Genomic DNA, 24,446 nt, shown 5'->3' on the forward strand with positions numbered 1-24,446 from the left:
CTGTTAAGAAAGGGATGTTTTTACAACTGTTGTATGTAACTGTGTTTCTGAAATTGATCTTTGCAAGTTACAAAATGAGCATATTAATTGAACTTATAAAAATCAAAGCTCTAGCAATGAAAGTGAACAAATCCTTATTGAGTCTTGCTACTGATTACTACTTCTTCTGAAAGAGAGGACTAAATACGCTCTAAAGCTATACTGGACCTGCCTAACACGCTTTGAATAGACCCTGCTTGGGAGCGTGTCACTTCGTGTAGGTTGATCGTGCCTTTGTTCTTGATTTAAAGTTTTTGCTTATGCATTTAGTGTGATGCCTTCTCTTAGTAGTAGCAGAAAAGGTGAGACACAGAACCCTTCTACTAGAAACTTTAAAAAATATTTGTATTTTTTCTTTTGTCACCCTCCTCCTGAGCAGTTCATCCTACCCGTTCTCCAGATTTTTGGTTTTTCCAGTTACCTTGCTAGAATTTACACACAAGCTAGTGGAGTGTATTCCTCAGTCTTCTGTTACAGCAGAAAAGCAATAAGTGTATGTAATATAGGTATGCATACATATAGTATATATGTATGTTATATATATTATTTAAGCAGAAATTTTTCTTAGCCTTATCGTTCTTACTATTTGTCTAGAAATGGCAAAATGCTGACTTGAATGGGAAATTCAAGCTTCCAATGAAGAATGAGTTCATTCCTACTAACTTTGAGATTTTACCATTGGAAAAAGATGCAACTCAGTACCCTGCCCTTGTCAAGGTAAGGTATCTGTATCTTTTCTGTTTGCTTGCTAACCTTCGGGAAGTTAGCAGTTAAGTTTGCAGTGTGTTTTTAAAATAGAAGTCATATCATATGCCAGAACATGATTTAAAAAATAGAAATCTTCTAGGTATTGCTAGACAATAGAAAGTCCTTTTGTACTGAACTTTGGAGTATGGCTGCTTGGGTTCCTATGAAAATGAATCTTCAGGCAACTTGAACTCTTGTCCTTTTGGAAGTGTGTTAAAAGTTAATAGAAATAGTATTGAAACTGTTGATCCAGCAGAAGGTTTACTGCCCATCTTGTATTTTTTGAGCAGTGTTCAGTAAATTGAGGGTGCAGACAAGGCTATCGGTTTGTAACTGTGCATGAGGAAAGCTTGCAATTGCACGGAGACAGAAAGATGTAAACATAAATATCACTCCCCAGTCTCCTGGAAATTTTATCATCATTTAATAATTTCAATTTGTCTAGCAAATCTCAGTATTTGAAAAATTAAGAACTACTTCAAGATACTGGCATGTACTTGTCTTTGCTGATAATGCTCATCTCTGCTCTGGGCTTAGTTGGAGGTTAAATAGGAAAAGCTCTTCAGTTATGTGTCGTGCTTCAGCTTGAATACTAAATTAATTCAGAAACACTTTTATGCACATTAGATTAATATAAGTCTACTTTAGTGCAAAGAGATCCTTCAGGAAAACGTATTTGTTCTGCACAGGGCACTTTAGGCATATACTTGAAGCACTCTTATTAACAGAGGAGGACTTTGAGTTTTTATTAATGTTCTTCCTGAACTGAAACCCTAAACCTCAGCAGGGACAAATACTGCAGCTCTAGTAAGTAGCACTAATTGGTTTGCTACAGAAACTTGATGGTCCTTCAGTGTCTCTGTAGCAACTAAGCAATTGATTTGCACAAAAGCTTTGCTTTCATTACTTTAGAAATGTATTTGCTATTGGTTTTTCCTTTGCCTTTAAAATACTTTTTGAGGGGGAGTGTTTTTAACCTTCTGTACGTGATAAAATAGCTATCTCATATATTTTGCCTACATCTCTTCTATTTTGTCACCAGCTGTATGTCTGTGCTGTTTTCTTTCTGTGGGCCCTGGCATTTGTCTGACCCCATAGCAAATCGTTACAAGAATTGGATCAGCAGAGATACGCTATTGCATCAAGTCTCCAGCACTGTAGTCAGTTTATGCAATGTGTCCTACATTGTGTAATAGAGTAATAGTCGTTTAATAGAAGAAATATTTGTCAGAGAGATAAGCTGTAATCTTGCTGCTTAGTATGAGTGGAATATTATGTGCTGTGCTGTAAGGTACAGGACTTAGTTCTTTAAAGTAGAAAGGAGAAGGAAAATACCATGGCAGATCTCTGAGAAGCAAAGAACATCTGCTCAAAAATATGAGAAAGAGAAATATCTTTATACTTAAAAAATAGAGCTCTCACGTGTGGCAATAATAAAAAATATGTTAGGGAGATGAAGTTAGAATAGACAATGTATTTATTTCATAATGTTTGTGGGAGAAAAAAGGAATAAGCGAGGTGGTTCTGATTCTTTTTTTCCTGCTGGGAGATTTCTCTAAATGTTTTTGGTGATCTTCTAATTTCCGTCTAGTTTAACTACTCTTTAAAATACATTGCTTTTTTTCTTACCATTGCTACTTTAAAGCAATGTGCTGTGAATTAATCACTTTTACTAAGAGCATTAAATATACAATTACACCCTTTGTATAAAACATGCATCAATGTGCTGCTGTAATCTCCTTGGTGTTGTCCCCATGATGGCACTTCTTAATGTCTGCAGCAGCAGACAGTTCTGTTTGAGCATTCGTGCTCTGGAGCAATTGTTCCCAGGATGACCATAAGCTTGTTCACAATGTTACAGCTGTGTAGCTGCATGTGAAAGTGCTTTATGGTTAAGAAGGTAGCCTTAATAAGTGATGGATGTATATGCCAACTGACATAGAAAAAATGTGAATTTAAGGAGACAACACTGACATTTGAAGTAATTGACTTTTAAAAAAAATTGTTACATGTATTACAGTTAGAATTTAGGTGACTTAACCTCTTTTCTTGACACAGGACACTGCTATGAGTAAACTGTGGTTCAAGCAAGATGACAAATTCTTTTTGCCGAAGGCTTGTCTCAACTTTGAGTTTTTCAGGTATGCAATGTTAAATAATTAACAAAAATTTATCTCAGAAAACATCTTGTTTGTTGTGAATCTGCATTTCTGTGATTAAAAACTCTTCCATGTACTGTGGCTTTAAAGTGGTTGTCCTTACCTGGTGTAATGTGCAGTGAGAGTGAGACAGCAGGAAGGCCCATGAAAAGAAGTTTTGTTTGCTATACCTAAAATGCGTCTGCTAGTAACACCTGCATGGAGTTTTGCAATACAACTTTTTAAGAATGGGTGTGGTGCTTTTTTGCACTGATGACTAAATGTTCAAAGGTAATATTCTTTCTAAAATGCTATTCTGATATTTTTATTAATATTCAAGTTCTGTTTCCACTCGCATAATGCTATCCAGTATAAAGTTTATAATTGTTGGATTTTGCTTAATTTACATCAGTAACTGTTTGGATGAACACCTCTGCATTATCCATGAATGTGTGATTCTTACTTCAGTATGCATGACTGAGTGCTGTAATGTTAATTCTGGTCTTGGAATACCTTTTTTTTTTTTTTTTTTTTTTTTTTTTTTTTTAAATTAACATGAGAACAACATAACTTGTCAGTGCTCTGGATTGTTGGGAGTAATAATTTCTAACTTTTGAATTTAATGTGCAAGTTCACTGCTGTCCTCAGAGTATAGTAATTTCTGTGTTGGATTTTGGAAAATGAAAATAATTTCAGGATCTCTTCCTTTGGCCAGGTTACTGATATTGCTGGAGCTGCTGTTATATGGGCTCTGAAAGATTCTCATAGATGAGCTGTTGAGTCCTTCTTCTGAGTGACGCCAATTTTTTTTTCCCTACATGCCCTTGGCACAATTTTATACTGAGGGTTTTTTCAGACTGTCAGAACTAGTGCTAGGAAAAATGGGTTGTGTAGGCATTTCCTCTTTCATTTTTCTTTAGAAACTACAGCACAAACATTTTGATTGTTTTGACTTTGATATGTCAGGGCATGGAAGATCAAAATGGTGTCTGCTTGTATCTTATTCAGGGAACAACAATACAATACTTCTGTTCACACCCAGTGGATTTTCACTGGACTGTGTGTGGCTGAAATCCCAAATAGGATTTTATTGATGGAGGCTGTGTTTGTGCGTATTCCAACAAATTTCAAATGAGCTATGAAGGATTCAATTTCTAAAGCAGTTTTTGGCAGATTAAAAGATAGTAACAAATTTTATGTAGAGCACACAAGGGTATAAGTATGTGCACATATGCACAGTATGGTGACAGCTCTTCCCAGTTAGACTCATACTTTTGTCTCACACCACAGACTGCTTCAGTAGGGTAGGAAAAATGACGGAGATTTCTACTGCCTGTCAGCCCTGATCATCACAGATCATTGGAAGAATTCCTGACTCAGATGTTCCAGCAATAACTGCTGTGTAGATTTTTTTTTTTTATTTTTTTTTTTAAAGATGAAGTTGATGAGGGTGACTTCTCCCTCAAATGTACAACTTCATTAGGGGCTGTCTGAATATATGAATCTCCTGAAGTTGCTAAGTTTGAAAACTGAAAATCCTAAGGTAGGGGCACTGTGCAAGGCTTGTATTAAAGAAACAAAACAGTGAAGTCTTCTGACATGGGAATTACTGTCCAGCTTAAAGGGCGATTAAAAAGCTTTTGCTTTCATGTGAATTATGACTTGAGAACTCAATGCGCACCCTTCTTTACAAAGGTACAAAACAATGTTATGTGCAATTGCTGTGAAAACCTTCTAAAGGTTATAACACCTGCCCATCATTTCTCATGTTTTGGAGAGATGGATGTTAAAATACAGTGCTAATTATATTTGACCTACTTAAGCATATGTGCTATCTTCCAATTTAAAAAACATTTTAAATAATTTGAGTGCCTTTGATTAAAAACAATAGCTCGTAAGATGACCTATCAACACTTCACTGTTGACACTGATTTTGACACACGCAGCTTGCTGAAACAGGAAAAATATTTAAGATATTTTTCAATCAATCTATGTTTATGGCTTTTTCTTCCTCAAGTCCAGTTAAAAAAAAAAAAAAAAAAAGGTGGACTAAGAATAAGCATTTATTTACAAAGTTATCAGTAATAAAAAACAACTACCAGAACAGTGTTGTTATAATTGCTTTCTGTTATTTTTCATTGAACAACTATTTAGTAGTCTTCATTATTTTTGGAATTCCCTGTTGGCCATGGCCAACTAATAGAAAAGAATATAATGAGTTTGTGGGGGGGTATAAGATAGGACTGTCCTACATTTTGCTTTGAATTCAGTCTTAATTAAAAATAAATAAATCTGTATTAATTGGATTTGCATCACTGGGCATAAAAAAAAATTGCTCAGTTTGGAAAACTTACTTTAGGGAGAAAGCAGATAGCAGAGTCCTGTTCTTTTGGTGACATTTACTTCAGTTATTGAAGCCCAACCCAGAATAATTAACACAGTATTAGTAAAACAGCATAGCCTACATATTAAAGTTATCAGCAGGTACAGTGCTGGTGATGTGATCTGTCTTTGCTTTATCTTGTTGATACTGTTGAATGCTGTCAAATACCCAGTCCTGATAGCAATTGGTCTTCAATACTACAGGTTATTTTTGGGAACTTGGTAATGAATTTACGTGTACTTAAGAAGCTTTAGGAACAAATATCCAACAAATAAGTTGTATTGACTTTGCTAATCTTTAAACATCTCAGGTATTTAACAAACATCAGTACAGTTGAAATATGGCTGGAGTCTTTGAGTTGCATTTCTTCTTGAGAACTTTGTAACAGTAGTGTATGTGATCAGATTCCACTGAGTCAAAAGTAGAGTTTGTATGGCTGTTGATGTAAAAGTGGTATGCAAAACTTCTTTCCTGAGTTGAGATTTGCATGTACTGTGAATTGCTAATGTCTTAGTTTCTGTGAAAACTGGTTCATTTTCTGATAAAAATGTTAATGTTAAAAGTATTAATCAAATTAATGTTCAGAATGTAGGTTTTCTTTTGATCTGTTAAATAATTCATTCAGGTTGTGTTTATTTTACTCGTGGTGAGTTCTGACATGCAGCAAAATAAATACAACGTATCTTCATTTATCAGCACAAGTAAAGGAATATTTCTGGAATCTTTAAGGTATTTAGCATCACTGAGACCATAAGTGAGCTAAATAGTTATTTTCAGGCATATTCATATTTGGCTTCAAAATAGGAAACTTTCATGATGGGATCCCTCAGCATACTTGCAGTAAATATTGCTTCCTTCAGATCAAATTTAGAAGGGCCAAAAGAAAATGAGAAGTAATTTTAAACTGCATGTTTTACTTTCAACACTTTCTTCCAGCCCATTTGCTTACGTGGATCCCTTGCATTGTAACATGGCCTATTTATACCTTGAACTACTCAAAGACTCCCTCAACGAGTATGCATATGCAGCAGAACTAGCTGGCTTGAACTATGATCTCCAAAATACCATCTATGGGATGTATGTAAGTACCCATATCAAGGAAGAGATTAGAGACTTAAAACTACTTCCACTCATCAACATTTTTATATTGATTTGGTGGAAGAACTTTTATTTAAAAAACAGCTTTTTCCATTGTGGGTCTAAGGCTGTTACTCCTTTTTGATCTTAATTATTAACCATCCTTTCTTTGATTTGAATTTTAAGTTGAATTTTGTTCAAAGTCTACAACAATCTTTCCATTCATATTAAGCAAATTTTCTTCCTTTTCTTTTATGTCATTCATGAAATGCATTAGTTGTAAGATTTCTTCCTCCATCTAAAAGAAAGAAAAAAGCAATCTAATGCAAGTTTATATTTTTATTTCAGTTTGCCAGATATCTCTTAAAAACTTTCTGACTGATGGGGTAGAAGACCCCCTTTTCATGCTGTTATATAAATGATATACTTCAGCTTTCCTTTTCAAGAACTACTGGTCATGAGGCTGCATATACATACTCTTCAGTCATGTTTCCTCATCCATTACTTTGTCACTGCTTGAGGTATCAAAGCATTTCTTTTGTTTTTCTTTTTGTTAGTCGCTACATTTATGCTGATCCTCTCCATTGCAACATGACATACCTGTTTATCAGGTTGTTGAAGGATGATTTAAAAGAGTATACATATGCAGCACGCCTCTCAGGTTTGGTCTATGGCATTGCATCAGGAATGAATGCAATACTTGTAAGTAAGAAAGAAACACAGGAGGAAATGAAACAGCTTGTGAACTGTTTAGCTTGGAGAAAACATTTGACTTCTGCATTTCTAAATGAGATGGTTAATGTTTTTTCCCTGGCGTATATATCATGAATTAAAGGCAAAGCAAAACAATGCATTTTAATCAGTGCTGAATGACCTCTTTGAGATTGCAGTGTCTTGTGAACACGTGTGCAGTGCAGCTGTTGCATTCTAGTTGCATTCATTTTTACTTGCTTGCATGGTAATCTTGAGAATACTATTGCTAGTTTCTACACGAAAAGATTAAAGTTTCTGAGTGAGTCTTAGCTCTACAGATTTTGTCATAGTCTTCTAATTCTGCTGTAGTGAGCTGTGGAAATGGATAGTGCATGTGCTCATTAGAATTCAGTGCTGGACATTTTTGGCTTTTCTTTAGTGTGCATTTTTATTATACGTTTTATAACGTATTTTCAAGTGCTGACTATATTTACTTCAGAAATAACGATGATATGATGTGTGGTTATTTCTTATTTATCTTCACTTCTGAGATTTATGGAAGGAGGTTTAAATAATCTTCCTTGAAGTTCTATTGAATGCTTTTGCTGACCATCATTATATAACAAGATTTATTTTGAAATTTCCTGTATTATTTTCAAAATCTCTTTGTAAGAGAGTATATTGTCCTTGTATTTTCTGTATGAAAAAAAGTACTGTGTTTTTATCCCTGCAGTTTCTTTTTTTAGCCAACACAAATCTAATATCTCATTTCCTGGTAGCATTCACTTAAACTTCAAACACGATTATCTGTTCTCAGTCTCAAAGCTTGCTGATGCTTCGTGGTCAGAGAAGGGGGGGGTAATCTTTCTTCATTTTTAGTCACAGTTTGGAATTATAGAGTTATTTTAAATATGAGATTTATTTATTTATTTAGGACGGGGACTTTTCATTCCTGTTCTTTAAAGACTATTTTAAAATACTAAAATCAGTTCTTCTGTTTTGGTATCAGGGAATTTCCAGGATTATTTTCTATATCATGAGAGATCTTTGTATTCAGTATGTATGTCTGTACTGTGTTGATAACTTAAGCAGGGTTACATGCTACTAAGAAAAATCACCTACATTTTTATAAAACAGGGTTCTCATGCTAATCTAGGATGTCAGTCTTTTGCCGTAAATCCATTTATCATAGCTTTTTCTTCAAATTCAGTGTTTACATGTGTTTCTGTAACTGCAGAAGAAAAGCTTTTTCATAGTGAAAAGCAGGAATTGACCTGCATGTTTGGTTTTACCCTAATAATGATACTGTACTAATCTAATTAAACTTCCTTTCCTACATAACAAATTTTGAAGCCTTTTTTTTTTTTTTTTTAAACCCCAAAGGTCTTCTAAAGCCCTTTTCACTGGGCAAAACTTTCTATGCCTTGATGGGATCATACAGTAATCTTTGTTTTATTTTTGTTTTTAATGACCTAACTTACTTTGTGAATGCTTTGCAGAAAATTTGTATGATCAGATCTATAGCTCAGCACCATTGCTTATTATAAATTGCATAGTTCTTCCTTTCTAGAAGTGCTTCCTTTCTAGGGCTTCTGCTTACTTCCATTTACGTAAAATGTCTTGTTGCACAAAAATATAAACATGAAACAGGATTAAACATAGACTGGGGACAATTTCAGAAGGCTGTGAATCTAATTTCATTACTGGCATACAAAACCTGGAGTAAAACCACTTCAGTACTCTGAGCTTGTTTACTAACTGAACTCAGTACTTACAAATGCGAAGTACCGTTATTCTGAGAACAACTTGGTTACATCATCTGGTTTTACATGGATTCTCCGCATTCATAACTCTTGGACAAATACACAAGATTTTATTGTTCATTGAGTCCTGTGAGATTCGGTAGTTATTTTTTTATGTTATGCATTTAAAGCTAATTATGCACTTTTTTCATAGCTCTCTGTGAAAGGTTATAATGACAAGCAACATATCTTGCTCAAGAAGATCATTGAGAAAATGGCTACTTTTGAGATTGATGAAAAAAGATTTGAAATTATCAAGGAAGCGGTAAGTTACATGAAAAATTTGCACCTTAGAATAATTTAATGTTTGACTTGAACTGTAATCTTGCAGGCTAATTATCCATCTAGACAAAGTTAAATTCTGTCCCACTGGGACTCTAGAGGCTTTTTTCTTTTCTTTTTTTTTTTTTTTTTATATCTGTGAGTTTCCCGTTGAATCTGTATTACATTCTTAGGTTAAAATAGCCTAGTGAATCTACTTTCAATCAATCTTTCTTGGAATTGGCTAAGAGATTGAAGCTTGCTTTGATAAGAGTAGAATTCAGGAAGGAGAAAAAAAAATAAAAAATTATGTATATTGTTTTACAATTTAGAAAATCTTCAATGTGATCTAGACATAGCATGAAGGGAGAAGGGAAGTGTTGAGATCTGCAATATTTTTTCTCATCAGAGGTGAAGAGGAGCTCTGCTCCTGGCCTAAGACCATTCAGTGCAGAAGTAATCAGTTGTTCAAATACATGTTGTCTTCTGGAAACTGAACTTCCAAAATTGAATGACTGATTTCTATATATGGAATATAAATTAGGAGGTTGTAACTGGGTTTTACAAATGTGAAGCTAAAACAAGTCCATGCCCAACAACAAAACAAAAAAAACCCACAAACCCACGAGTCTGTGAATGATCTGCTTGGGGTGATTTTCTTTTAGTTCAAGATGTTTCTGTTGGTCCACTTAAGCTTTGTGTCTGTATTTACGCATGTTTTGTAGATTTCATTGCACAGACAATTTGTATAAAATAAGGACAGATTAGAGAGGTAACAGCTTTCTTCTGTTTGGAACAGAAAGGGATGCGTCCTCAGCAACTTAACAGTTGCTCTTTCTCACCCGTGTGATCTGAAATGAACTTCTCTCCTGTAATGGATACGATATGCTAATTAGCATCTCTGTAGAACCAGATTTCAGCTTGCTGAAACTATTAGTTTCTGCTTTCAATTCTTCTCCAGGAGAAACAAGGTTTTGTTTTGCAAAGGACTGGGAAAGTTCCTTTGTGGCGGGCTCACTGATTATTCTCTTGTATTTTATCCACGCTAAGAATGCAAAGAATTTCCTAAATGAATCTACATTTTTCCCTAGGCTGAAATGGTTAGAAAAAAACCTTGTCTCCTATCTTGTTTGCTTTTTTTTCCCCACTGAGCAACTATCATAGAATGTATGTTTCCTACTTACATCAACTTCATCTTGATGTTTATTTAGGATTAGAATACAACAATTAATTTTATTGAGAAATTTGGTTTCATTCTAGTATAAGCAACATTTGTAATAACTACTTAATCTGTAGCCTCATGATATTACTTTATTACTAAAATGACTTAAACCAATTTTAAAACTGTGCTAACAGGCAAAAGACAGTTGTTGACATTCAGAATGTACTTACTTGATGATACACGAGGTTGAAAGGACAGAGTTAATATTTCATGTGTAGGAATGGAGCTCTGTAATTTGAACTTAAAATTGTTTTGTTTCAGTACATGAGATCACTTAACAACTTCAGGGCTGAACAGCCTCACCAGCATGCAATGTATTACCTGCGACTCCTGATGACAGAAGTTGCTTGGACCAAAGATGAATTAAAAGAAGCTCTTGATGGTAATACTCTGCCAATTTCAAAGTTTGTTTTTGTTTGTTTGTTTAATTTTTTTTTTTTTCTTATGGAAGATGCCCTCCAATTTCTGGAAAGTTGAATAGGTCATCCAAACGACCGTACAAAGGTACGGACCCAGTTTGATCTGACTCTGCCATTAATCTGATGCAGCTTCTTGCCAGTGCTAAGGTAGTCCATTTTGTGGATATGAGCCTGAGTGTGGCATAACCAGCACTAAATTCATTTGGACTCCAGCTGACACCTTGCAGATACATTGGAATGTATCAGCTGTATTGCACTTCCCAACACACATTTCCATTTCTGTAGAAAATAATTAAAAAAAAAAGGTTAAGAATAAAGAAGACTGTGGTTGTTAACAAAAAGCAAGTGCCCCCACTATGTGGGGAGAAGAAGAACTTACAACTTACAAGATTTAAGAATTTAACATTCAGATGTGATGATATGATTCAGAATTCATATTCTTACTTATCGGACTGGCACATACCATACTGTCTGAAGTTCTGGTGCTTAACATTGCTTCATTAGATGCCTGAAGCCAGCTGCACAGAGGTGCAGGAGTTTTTCCTTGGATTACTCCAAGATAGAAATGCAGATGTTTAGCTATATGGTCTCTTGAATGATTGCAGGCACCTTAGAGATTGTGGAGTCCATGTGAAAGCTAATGCCAGTTTTCATGGCAGTGAGTTCAGCTTAATGACTATTGAATTTCAAAGCCAAACAGATGTTGTGTTCCTTTTCTAAGTCATCTTTACAAAATTACTTTTACTCTATTCAGCATAAGAATGTTTAAAAAGAATGCTGGAGTGGAATGCTGTCTGCTTAGCACTGCAGGAAATCTGCTTGAAATACAGGGAATTCACGTCTGATTTTATTTTCCTCACATCCTCTCTCCTTCAAAGCAATTTTTCTTTTTTTGTCTATAGATCTGCTTATTAATAGTGCAAGTTAAGATTAGGATTATGCAACAATAAAAGGACCATGTGCTCTTCAAAAGGTTTTGTAATGCACATTTAAGATAAAAAGAAGTAGGGGTTCATGTAGAGTCAGGGAATTAACAACGTATTTGTCAGCTTTAGGAGGAACCTCTCATCCACTCTTCCAATCCTCTCTCATTCCATTGATTCTGTATGTTGTATTTTGATTTATATATGAAAACTGCTTTACAAAGGTAGGCTAACATAGAATGCATGTGTGTGTGTACTTTGGGATATATTGCAAATAATATTTTTCTTGTGTATTGTTTATTACAGGGATAGCATCAAAACACTATTTCAGTTGATTTTTTTTTTTTTTAGTCAAGATGGTAAATGTACAGTGTGTTTCTCAAGCATTACAAATTGCATTTTTCTTATTTAGTTAATAGCTTTATTTTGGAACACCACCTAAATGATTACTACTATTTTCTCTGGAGAATGAATGTTTGCTTGGAATGACTGGAAAGAAGACTTCAGAAGGCTCTTTTTTTTTTTTTTTTTTTTCTTCTCTTTTTGGAATCTGGGTCAGACGATGCATGAATTCTAAGCAAAGCAAGCTATATGATGAGCACTGCTATTTAGACCTGGAAGCTTTCCAGGGTTGCATTTGTAAGGAGAGATTCAGGTTTTTTTATGACAATGTCTTTTTGCTCCTGAAAGAAATATACCACATCTAGAAATGAATTAGGTACTTCTTAATGTAGAAATGCAGGTAATTGATTTAACTATCCTGATCTCTATTCTAGATGTCACTCTTCCCCGCCTCAAGGCCTTTATATCTCAACTGTTGTCACGGTTACACATTGAAGCTCTTCTCCATGGCAATATAACTAAACAGGTTGGTGTGATACTTTCTTTAATAACACAGTTTTTATTTAAAAGTAGCATTAAAAATGAAAGGCTAGTTTAACCTTCTCATGTCTCAAAGCAGCTTTGTCTACATAATTTCAGTTTACATAATTTGACGTACTACTTTTTTTCTTTATGGGACAATCATGGTGTCATTTTTTCCACTTTTGATTTATTAGGCTGTGTGCTCCCTTGTATTGCTCTTGGAAATTTAATAAAAAAAACAGCTTAGATCTAAATATTTTAAAGTCTGTGCTACATGTTATTGCTGTAATGTGATCAAGCTGCATAAAGAATGCTGCAGATCCTGCTATTCCATTTGTAAGTACCAGGCTAACTAGCAAAGCTTCAAGAATCCATGATTCTGCTAAATGAATTGCTTTGTATGAAGCTGAGCAGGAATGTTAGTCCATAAAAAATAGCCCTCTGCTATCAGTTGTGTCTTTGGGAGTAAAAAACAGAAAATGTTTCTTTTGTCTTCAACAAAAAAAGTTACAGTTGTAATTTGTGTCGGAAATTTAACCAAATACTTGAAAGTATGTACAAAACCAACGCCCAATATCTTTCTTATACGTAAAGCATATACGTTTTTACATTCTATTTGGAAGACTGGCATAGCAGTATTTCTCACAAGATGTTGTTATAGTAGCTCTGTGATGTTTCACTAGCAGGAGATGTTAGAAAACATTGCTAGTGACTGCTGAATGCATGTAGCACTTGGTTAATAACAAGGGAAAATTAAAGGTTTTTCCCTTCCTCATTTTAACACACTTGTATATGGAAGTCCTTGTGTTTTCTCTTCAAGGCTGCACTAGGAATTATGCAAATGGTTGAGGACACTCTTATAGAGCACGCTCATACAAAGCCACTCCTTCCCAGTCAGCTAGTGAGATACAGAGAAGTGCAACTTCCAGACAGTAAGTTAAATGGTTACTTCAAATTTTTTTGTTGTACATTAAATCAAGGTTCTTGGTCTGCTAATGGCACTTTAAGATGAATAATACTCTCTGTTGCTTGGACTTTGTTTCAAAATCAGATTTATTTCAAATTATTTTAAACTGCAGATGTAGCAGATTAGGCTGTAGTTTTATGTAAGTAAAATTATACACAAATACATGCATATATTTTTGTATATTTGATTTCATTTTTAATTCATGTGCATAAGTTGACCTTCAGTCTTAATTCACTCTGTATGCTTTATGGAAATAAAATCTCTCACGTTGTACATTATGTGTAGAAGACATATTTGAGTAAGCATCATTCTTTGAGCACTTCCAGGTATTAAGTGAACATTCAGTGAAGGATTGTCCAAAAAACTCCTTTTATTTGGAAAAATAAAAGCTTTACACAAGTATATATTCTTTATTTCTGATATCTTTTCTTCTCGTAGTGCTTTTATGATTTTACTTCTATTGCGTGGAAAATGTTACATTTAAGAAATGAGCTTCAAGGAATTCTTGGGAGCTACACAGGAATGATGACAATTTTGGCTAAGCAGCCAAAATCAATTACCCATAGCTGATCAGCAGTCTGAAAGCTACCATGTAACCGAAGAAACCGTTGTTACTAAATTATTTTTAATATTCACAAAATGTTTATGATGTTTATGTTTGTCTTTAGAAACTGCATTCCAGGCAATGCAGTTTTAGAACTTCAGTTCCAAACTACTTGCTTGAGAAACAGCAAGCTTCTAGTTTCTGATGTGTTCAAGCTATGTCATCTTGATGTATTAAAATAATGTTTTCTTTTCCTGTTACTTGAAAACCGTGCATGATCTGTTAGTGGAAATTCTGCTTTAAAAGTCCTGAAGCATTTATTTTAATTGGATTCCACAAGTGATAGCCATTTTTAATACTGGACAATAAAAATATATGCTTTCTAAGTAAACAGTATGTATTTACCTAAACTGTAATCTAACTTTTTTATGTTTGTCTTTTAGGGGGATGGTTTGTGTATCAACAGAGAAATGAAGTACATAACAATTGTGGCATTGAAATATATTACCAGACAGATATGCAGAGCACTTCTGAGAATATGTTTTTGGAGCTCTTTTGTCAAATTATCTCAGAACCATGCTTCAATACTCTGCGCACTAAGGAACAATTAGGTAAGTATTCCCGTAGTGATTATTGTCTGTATAAACCCAGGCATGCATATTCACACACTTGCATGAGACATGATGAGGTGTTCTTTCCCTGATCAGTGAATGCCATTTAAAGGACAAATGGTAAATGCAAATCATTTTAACTGCTGATGACTCAAAGGAATGTTACTGTTCACACATTCTAAACTGAGAATAAGCTAGCCTAATTCTTAACATTAGTCTTAAATATCTGAAATCCTCCCTAGTTTAAAAACAACAACAGAACAACTGTGCAGAATTTTTACCAGAAGGAGATAAGATCAATTCCTAAATTTTAGATCTTCTTAAAGAATCAGCAGCAGTTTAGTCTTTTCTGCTGGTGATCCTACTTCCAAGTGGAAGGATTTACAACCTCTAGCTTAGGAATACAGCTGTGTGGGAAATGGTAAGCTGCAGTACTAACGAAGTAGCATTAACATGCATTTCAGCATTAAGAATACAGTTCTTGTGTTAAGAATACAGCTGTCCACTAGGAAGAACAAACAATCATTATCTGAACCAGTAAGTCTAAAAACTGGTCAGGCTATTCCATATTGGATAACTGAAAGAGACAAGGACTTGCATCACAGTTTGCAGGATTGAAATATTAATAAGTAATACCATCAGATTTTTAGGGTTTGTTTGTTTGTTTGTTTGTTTAGGGTTTTATTTTTTTTCAAAGGTGAAAGGCAGAGGGATGTTTCAGTATAATGACTGAATGGAAAAAGAACATCGGTACCATTACAGAGTTACGAATTACCAGGGAGATTGGGCAAGATTAGATTTCTTGTAAGCTGCTAGAAGAATCTCACACATCATATCAGTCTAGATATCTCTTGAAAGTAGGGCAGGACCCAGGTGGTTTAGCCAGTTTTTGGAATGTGTTGGTGGCAGGTTTCTTATACAAGTTGGAGATAACTGTTAAAAAGAATGTGGGGGAAATCAGTGAGGAAGAACTATGCACGCATGTCAGTACAGAAACCAGTGTGGCGTGATTGCCAAAGGAGGGAGTTTACAAGACTTAGGAGGAAAGACAGCAGAAATACCAGCAAGAATCAGTAAACTCAGTGAAATTGTTAGTAAGATCTCCGAGAAAGCTAAGGGAGAAAGACTGATAACTCTTGACATTGTATTAGACAGTAGAGAAAGTATCTGGGACTCATTCAATAAATACTTCAGCAGTACAAGAAAAACAAAGGAAGGGAAAAGTAGTAGCTTTTTGAAGAGTTCAAGTATGATGAATTCTGTATTTCAAAAGCAAAATACTAGATACCTGGAACTAAAAATTGTAACTGAGAATTTTCAAATGGTAAGTGTGGTACTGGAAAAAAATAAAAAAGATACTAAGTGTTAAACATTTCTTTTGGAAATAAAAGGGCAAGAAAATTACAGATCTGTCAGTTTCATTCTAATTCCTGGAATGCTATCAAACTCATAACTGCTATTGCAAACTCATAGAAAACAACTGAGAAACGATTACTAGGCAAAGTGGTGTCAAAGTAACCTTTTTTTTTTTTTTTTTTTTTTAAATACTTTGCCTGCCTGACTGGGTGGTAATGGCACTGTTGTGGATCTCACCTCGATAGTATGAAAGAGGTGTAACATTCTCAAACAAGCTGAAGAGAGCACCTAAATTCAAAAAGCTTCATGTTTGGATGGAAAGTTGTGATCAGAAAATTAATAAGAATGGTTCTCTATTCATCCAGTGTCATCCAGCGTTACTTAGGATTTAAAATGTACTCAATAGAAGAGTTTAGGCTTACTAAATCTTCAGATTTCTAAGATGGAAGAAGAGGCAAGTGTGTGGGAAGACAGAATTAGAATTCAAACTTAGTTTGACATTTTGGAAATATGGCTTGAATACAGATTAGATGCAGTTGGGAACGTTTTGGCAGGAGTAACAGAAAACAACTGGCTACGTAGCAGTTATGTAGAAAACAATCACTAGGTTACTATGGATCAGATGTAAAACATACATGAACTGTGTCAAGCTGCTGTTTAAAAGAAACACTGGGATAGATAAAAAGAGCTTCTAAGATTCACAATATTTCTGTGCTCTTCAAATAAGGATTTTGAAATACTATGTCCAGTTTTGACGAAGAATCAAGGAATGATTAGAGAGCTATAAAACAACATGTACAAGACTGAAACGTGACAGATTTGTTACAAAAAGGGGAGTAAGACTAAAGAAAGGGTTATGTTCCTTAGGAAAGGCTCAGATAAGGTAAAGCTGCAAGTAGAAATGAAAGGATTAGTTTCCTTATATTGAATTGTTAGGATACAAGAAATAGTGCAAAGTGAATTCAGATCAGACTTTATGGGAAAATAATAAGTTCCTGGTGTTGAGTCCAATTAAGCACTATAGTACAACTTGATTTCTGATTACCTAATACCGATGACAAAATTTCTTTTCTTTGTTAGTATGCTTCCTTTCTTCCACATCCCTATCAAAATTGCCATGTTTTGCATACTTAATGTTTGAACAAGGGATTTCTTTAAATCTGTTACTGTTCTTGTTTTGCTAAGGTTACATTGTGTTCAGTGGTCCCCGTCGGGCAAACGGCATACAGGGTCTGCGATTTATTATCCAATCTGAAAAGCCACCACATTATTTAGAAAGCAGAGTTGAAGCGTTCTTAAAGACTATGGAGAAATGTATAGAAGATATGACAGAAGAGGCCTTCCAAAAACACATCCAAGCTTTAGCAATTCGTCGTCTAGACAAACCAAAGAAGCTGTCTGCAGAATGTGCTAAATACTGGGGAGAAATAATTTCTCAGCAGTATAACTTTGACAGAGGTGAGAAAGATTATAATTCCCTTAATTTCCAATGCTGTAGTTTAGATATGTTTGTAGTCTATGCATAATTTCTATATATTTTTTTGTGATTTCAGTCCTGTAGGCTACATTTCTTCATTCTGAGCTGAGAAAAGTATCTCATTTGTGCAGCCCATGCTCTCAGCAGTAGAGCGTTTAGTAATAGAGGATAATCCTGCTTCCTGGTGTTTACTATATGACAGGGACAACAAGTATTTCACTGACCTTCAGTTCTTTCCTTTAAGCCTCTGTGAGATGAGGAGTAGGTCAAGGATTGGAAGTGGCTTGGATGCAATTGTTGATGTTGTATAAGCTTAACTTTCTTTCTGTGATGTTCAAACACCTGTATTACGTATGTGCCTAACATTTGACTGAGATGCGTTCAAGTGCACTTTGACATTCCTGATAGTGTAGACATGAATTCGAATCCTGCTTACATTGTGCAATTCTGTCGTGAGAATGAGACGAAATCAACGACAGTGGCAACAACAGACTTAGCCAACACGTGACCTGTCTCAATTTAGAGTAGGCCTAGTAGAAACGTGAATTATTCTTTTAAGCCACAATGCTTGGATGGTTATAAGCTTGTAGAAGGTTGATTGAAATCCAGCTTCTGCTGTTCTTACTGAAAATGGACAGGCAGTTTTTTACAGTAATATCATAATACTGTGATCCTACGTGCTGCTGAAGTTGTATTTTCCCTTTTTTATCAGTGTTGGAAAATTTTAAATCCTAAATACCTTGATATATAAGTAATATTCTGAGTTAGCTTTTATTTTCTATCACTAAATGATATATTTTGAAACAAATCTAATTTGATTTTCTACAATAAATACATGTCTTTTTTTTCCTAAAAGGTGATGGATAGGAGTTTTAAATCTAGTTTTTATTTAGCTCGTTATATGCTTTCTAAAATGTCTTCTGTGAAGAAAGAAATCAATGCTTAAATATTTTAGTTTCTTAACTTTAAAAAATACTTACAGATTTAGATATAGATCAGCCTTTCATCACATTTTCATGTCTCAACTCTTACTTAAAGCTATAATTTTCCATCTCTCGTGCATAATATGCTGCCTACATAAGACTCACTCTGTATCGTGACTTCTCTTTTGCTTTACATGCAGAGTGTCAGCCTTTCATAGCAAGTTTTTTTTTTTTTTTTTGTTATACTAACTGAACTGTTGTAATAATGAAAAATTTCAAATTGTTGTCTGGCTTGGTTTTGAGAGAATGAGAGATACTGACAAGATTTCATGGCTGAGTTTAAGGACTGGTGTGAGAACTTGAGTACTTTTTTGTGTCTGAAATAATGCATTTTTTCTCTGCTTTAAGTCTTGCTGTTTTTACCCTACTTGGATCCATCTTCTCTCTCTAGAATTTCTTACTGTTAACTGTAGCCATATCTTTCACATCTGAATTCCACTAAACTTACTATTTTGCTTGAGTATCTTTAATTCCCTTCTGCCCGCTGGGAATTTGATTTCATTAAATGATTCTCAAATGACTATATTTGTCAAAGCAGAAATGCGTATTCCAGCCTGAAGAAGTGAAAAAGTTTTTTAGGTTTTAACATTATTGTTACTTCTGCTGTTTTACATCAGACTTTAAAATACTGTCATCATCATGTTTTGCTGATTTTTGAATTTCCTCCCTTTAAAACTTCGTATGAACTACTTCCTGTATGCTTCACCAACATATTAGCTGCGTATTCTTTCACACACTTTCCTTTCTTGACCTATCTGCTAATCCTAAGAAATGCAAGCATACCTATAACAAAAACACTCATTCTTGAGTGATATTAAATTTCTAGTTCATTACAATTGAATTTATGTAACCTGATGTAGCTACTGAGACACACTTGTCATCAAATATCTGAAAGGTGGTTGTTCCTTAAGAAATATGATTTAGGTTGTCACTCTTCTTCATGTTTATTTTCCAAAATTCATGCTATCTTTCCTAACTGTTAATAAAAACTCTGCAATCAGTCTGCATTAGAAATAGGTAACACTGATGTGAAGATGACATAGAAAAGTAGACGCATTTTTTTAGCTACTGAATAATATACAATGCAGTCAGTATTCTTCAAACATGCATTTTTTTTTTAGTAAGTCCAATCACAAAGGATGTTAGTTAAAGTATAATTTTTTTCCAAGCTTCCATTGACACTTTTAGTGGTACAAGTGTTAGCTTTTAAGTTAAGAATGAAAAGCATATCACTTGCAGTTAATTGCAGGAAAGAATAAATACTTAGAATTAGTGTGCTCATAACCAGCTGTGATTTGCAGACTTGTTCTAATTTTTACTATTGTGCAGATAACATTGAAGTGGCATATCTCAAGACCCTGACCAAGGATGACATCATACAGTTCTACAAGGTAAGTTAGTCATGTAGTTTAATACTATTTGGAAATTCAATTCAAAATTGTTTCACTTTTGTAATCTATCTGTGTTCATCCATTTCGCTACCAGGGTCATTCTTGCATTAGCTTCTATCGGTACTAGAGATCCATTCTTACTGCTTTGAGCAGTAGATGACAGTGAACCCTAACGTGTGTTTTTCATAGTATGGTGGCATGGGTGAAGAAGCACAGCAAACATAAACTTGGAAAATGGAATTCCAGTAGCTTGATAACTTCAGCAAGTATGCATGTTCTGTGTTTGTGGGAATTGATACTTTTTTACTTACAGTAATGCTCAATAAATGATTAACCAGTACTCCAGAGTAGAAATAATTCTAGATTGCTGAGCTAGTCCTGCTGAGTTTAATAACTGTGCTCAGGGTGATGTACTTCTGAAAGTTTTGCTAGGGTTTTAGGTGGTAATCTTGATACTTTGATAGTTTATAGCTGAATTTGATACTTCCAGGGTTTTTGTTGGTTGTTTTATGTTTGAATGGTTTGAGTCCCAAGTAGTACATGAATTTTGTAAACAACTTGATTCTAAAATGATTCAAGGTATGGACTACCTTTAATAATGCTTTAAGGGATGTCTCAAAATTCACCTTCATGTTAAAGCTTAAATTAAAATGTAAATGCTGTCGTTCTTTTTAGAGATTATATATTTGTGATGGATACTTTCCACAACTGAAATAATTGATATTGTTTACTCTAGGTGTTGTTGGCAATTGATGCTCCCAGAAGACACAAGGTTTCAGTACACGTCCTTGCAAGGGAAATGGATTCCTGTAAGTACTGTGCTGAATATAGTATTTAATCAATTTGTGTTCAAGCAAGTCCTAGCTAAAAATACTCTTGTCGTGTTATACAAATGTACTTCAAGAAAAATCCAGCTTTGGAGATTGCATACGTTGGAAAGGAAAAAGAATTTCTTTTTAAAATTTTCTTCATATAGGTGCTTCAAATTTTCTAGTTGACATTTGTGGCCAAATTCTTCAGCCATTCAAAAGCATATTGATATCATTAAATAGAACAATATTTTGATGTACACCTAAAACTCCAAAGTTATAATTTGCAGTTATCAATAAAATGATTGCTTTCCTAACAATCAGAAAAGGTCCTCAATTCATTATTCAAGCACTCTTAAAGAAAAAGCAAATATAAAGTAACCCTCCAGGAATGTCAGATGTTGCATTTAATATAACTTGAGGAAGTCTGTTTAGGTTTTGTTTTCAAATATTTTAGATTATCTGTGCATTGTAGACTCTACTACTCCATTTTAGAATTCCAAGAGGAAAAGGCTAATGGTGTTTCCAGTTAATAAACAATAAATAAATACATAGAGAGTGAAAAACTTACGTTGTTTTGTGCTAATTTTTTGCCAGTTCATGCTAGAATTAAATTTTGGCATGCATAGCACTGGTGTTAGAAATAGAACAGAAGGAAGCAGATAGCTGTGTGCCACTTATGAAACTCTTTCCAGTATCAGAATGATTTTTATGATACCACGGAAGTCATAATTCTTCAGCTGAGTAAAGGAGACTTGTTCCAAAGTATCTATCCTGGGGAATCATTGCTAGCTAAATAGAATTAGCTCTAATACTGTGACTAACTTTAGAAAACTTTATTTTTAGAAAGTAACTATATTGCCAAGTGGTTTATTATTCACTTGGAATGTTATCTTCTTGAGCCAAGAGGAACATGGGAGGAAGCCTAACAACTACTTAACTCTTAGAGTGGTTATAGTAAAGCATAGCCTTCTCTCCATGTATTCCACATCTCCTAAGTCATTTAATTTGACAATTGGTCTCTTTTTCTGCCTTGAAATAGAAGCCGGGACTTTGATTAATTTCCTGTGAGTCCAAGTGAAAATTCTTGGGAAGAAATGCAACTGCTGAACAGGGTAACATGAAGGAGGCTGAAAAGACTCCTAGGGAGTTTCCTTCCTCATGGAGGCAGACACGTTTCCACAGAGAGTAGAAAATGATTAGAAGCAGTAGAGATGTAGGAGATTAGGATGCTGGAACATTTTGAACTCCCAGTGTAAAAGTTAGGGTTGAAACTTGAGTTTGGAAATTGAGGAAGGAGGATTTAAGGAACTGCATAACATACACACGTGAGACAGGCTTATTGGATTTAATAAGTTAGTGTGGGACTGGAGTAAGTAGAAGGTGCATGGGACAGGCAGGAAAGACTTGGGGTTGCTAAACAGGATTTGGTATATGGAGTAATCTCCATGTCTCCATAAGCATGTCCTACTGAAGGATTCTCTTTGGAACACAGATGTGCTGTTATTGCATATATCATTGGCATTTAATACTGTTCACATAATTTTTACTGAAATATAGTTTTAAGTATTTATTTTCCAGTACATCAGCTCTTTTTATTGCTACATTCTCCGTACATGTAAGTAAAATGAAAAAAAAAAACCAACAAAACACTGCCTCAGCATGTGTTCTCAAGTAAAATCAAGGATTAATCTGCTTGTATTTTTAAAGGCAATTATGAGTATAAAAGCAAAAGCTTCAAAAAACGTATTTAGAGATAACTGAAAATTGTCATCCTGTGTTTTATGTCTTGATCTGTCCAATTTGCTATATGAAAGGCACTGATTGAGTTCTGGTTCTAAATTAATTTTGATGATATTAAATAGGCCCTGTTGTTGGAGAATTTCCATGCCAAAATGATGTGAACTTGGCACCAGCACCACCACTACCACAGGTAAAAAGAATCAACACATAAAATCCCAGGCTTTATTGAAGGAAGTCTAGAATTCTTGAATACAATTACAGGGAGAAAGTACAAACTTCTTGACATTTATACTTTTGCAGGTTTTTTTTTTTTTTTCTTTTTTAGCTTTTTTTACACGTGCATGGTTGTCTTTAATAACAGGTTTTTATCATTTTCTTTTTTTTTTTTTTTGACCATCTATGCTATTAACTTTGTTCCTTCTGTTCGTAGAAATGAAATCTAATAGAAGTAGGTAGCTCTTCTGAGTGTCTACACTACAGAATAAAATACAGATTATGATTGTCTGAGCTTGTGTGTTAGGATGTGTGAAGTGCCAAGAGAAGGATGGATATGCATCAGTAAACTTATCTGTTCAGAAAACGAAACACCTAACTGTCTGGTCATGATCTTAAATGATGAAATATTCCTGTGAATGTGGATTAATATACCCTGTGAATGAAGCAGTTTGGGAAAGTCTATTCATACAAGTGTTATTGACTCAGTGTTGCTGTTCGTGTAAGTAGATGCAATAACACCGGGCCATTCCTGGACCTCAAATGAGGTTGAGGTGAAATTGCTTGAAGAAATGTGTTTGTAGGTAGGAATCACCAGTAGGTGATTCTTTTTGCAATGCAGTTGTAGATCTGTGTTCTTCTTAGTCAGTGCTAATAGGTGAGATAATCACCATGATAGAAATTTCTGTGTGAATTAAATATGGATATACTTGTTTTGACTTAAGTGTTAAAAAGTGACTTTATTGCAGCAACTACAAATAATAGCTCATTAGATTGCTGTTATTTTTACAAACTTAACTCTGCATTTTCTAAATTACGTGATGTAATTAATAATGCAACCGCAGCATTACAGTTACTGTTTTAAACTATTTGGAGCAGATATTGAACCATTCATTTCAGAAGTAATGCCACTTTTATTTGGGAAAATTCTGTAATATGAAATGTTGAATCACTGAAAGAAAACAAGACCCGTGTATATTTATGTAGTTGTAGAATAACTTGTGGGGAATTTCTCGCTCTTCTGATTAAGGATAATTGAACAGACTTTCTTGCATACGCTTCTTTGCAGCCAAGCGTGATTGAAAATATGACAGAATTCAAGCGCAGCCTGCCACTCTTTCCACTGGTGAAACCACATATCAATTTCATGGCTGCAAAACTGTGAAGGACCTCAATGGATGAAGAAATGCAAATGATCAGCACTGATGTGGTTTCGGGGGACTTCATGATGAACAAAATTATTAAAGACTGTTAGGATAAATGGTTCTGTCCATTATGAACGTCCCAAATTCCTTCTTGGTTCATTTGACATTAGATGTGTGTTAGGCATAGAGAGTATAGAAAAATCAGTTGTGGTCATGTGTCATTTATATTACAGACAACCTGTTGAAAACCAAAATCAACTGAAACAGTAATAATAATAACAACTTGTAGATGCAGTATATTTTTGAAATAGTGAACCCCTTCAAACTTTAATTTTGATAAAATAACCTTCTGGAGCAAACAATTGCTTGAAATATCCTCATTATTCCTGAAAAACAATCAACATCATTTAGTAGCCCCAAAATAATCTTCCTGGGATCTGGAGGAGGGTGAGAAAAGAATGGGATGGGGTCAACAATTTTTCTTAAAATAGAGTTTCACGTTTTTTGAAGTGCTGTGTTGAATGTGACTTTTAAAATTGATCCTTAATGCAATCAACATCACATGTTTTCTATTTAAGTTTGGTGAAAACCAGTGGAGGGGAAAAAAAGAGAAATTGATAACATAGTAATAAATGAAAG

The 24,446-nt window shown here is 34.5% G+C and overlaps 1 protein-coding gene across 2 annotated transcripts in view; it reads left to right on the plus strand.

The window, feature by feature from the left end:
* Window positions 1-23,827, plus strand: part of IDE (insulin degrading enzyme) — a gene marked incomplete at both ends in the record, with an annotated part of 50,656 nt that extends 26,829 nt beyond the window's left edge. The window contains 13 exons of one of the 2 annotated variants that reach the window (XM_079535457.1): window positions 634-756; window positions 2,845-2,927; window positions 6,244-6,388; window positions 9,034-9,144; window positions 10,624-10,744; window positions 12,481-12,572; window positions 13,389-13,500; window positions 14,523-14,690; window positions 17,232-17,504; window positions 19,836-19,897; window positions 20,634-20,706; window positions 22,572-22,639; window positions 23,732-23,827. In XM_079535457.1, coding sequence (XP_079391583.1) covers window positions 634-756; window positions 2,845-2,927; window positions 6,244-6,388; window positions 9,034-9,144; window positions 10,624-10,744; window positions 12,481-12,572; window positions 13,389-13,500; window positions 14,523-14,690; window positions 17,232-17,504; window positions 19,836-19,897; window positions 20,634-20,706; window positions 22,572-22,639; window positions 23,732-23,827 — 1,527 coding nt within the window. Of the gene's footprint in view, window positions 1-633; window positions 757-2,844; window positions 2,928-6,243; window positions 6,389-6,941; window positions 7,087-9,033; window positions 9,145-10,623; window positions 10,745-12,480; window positions 12,573-13,388; window positions 13,501-14,522; window positions 14,691-17,231; window positions 17,505-19,835; window positions 19,898-20,633; window positions 20,707-22,571; window positions 22,640-23,731 lie in introns of both variants that reach the window. The other variant, XM_079535458.1, reaches the window with a different exon arrangement.
* Between the last annotated feature and the right edge of the window lie 619 nt (window positions 23,828-24,446).

Source organism: Tetrao urogallus (genome assembly GCF_951394365.1).
Source record: "Tetrao urogallus genome assembly, chromosome: 5".
NCBI lineage: Eukaryota > Metazoa > Chordata > Aves > Galliformes > Phasianidae > Tetrao > Tetrao urogallus.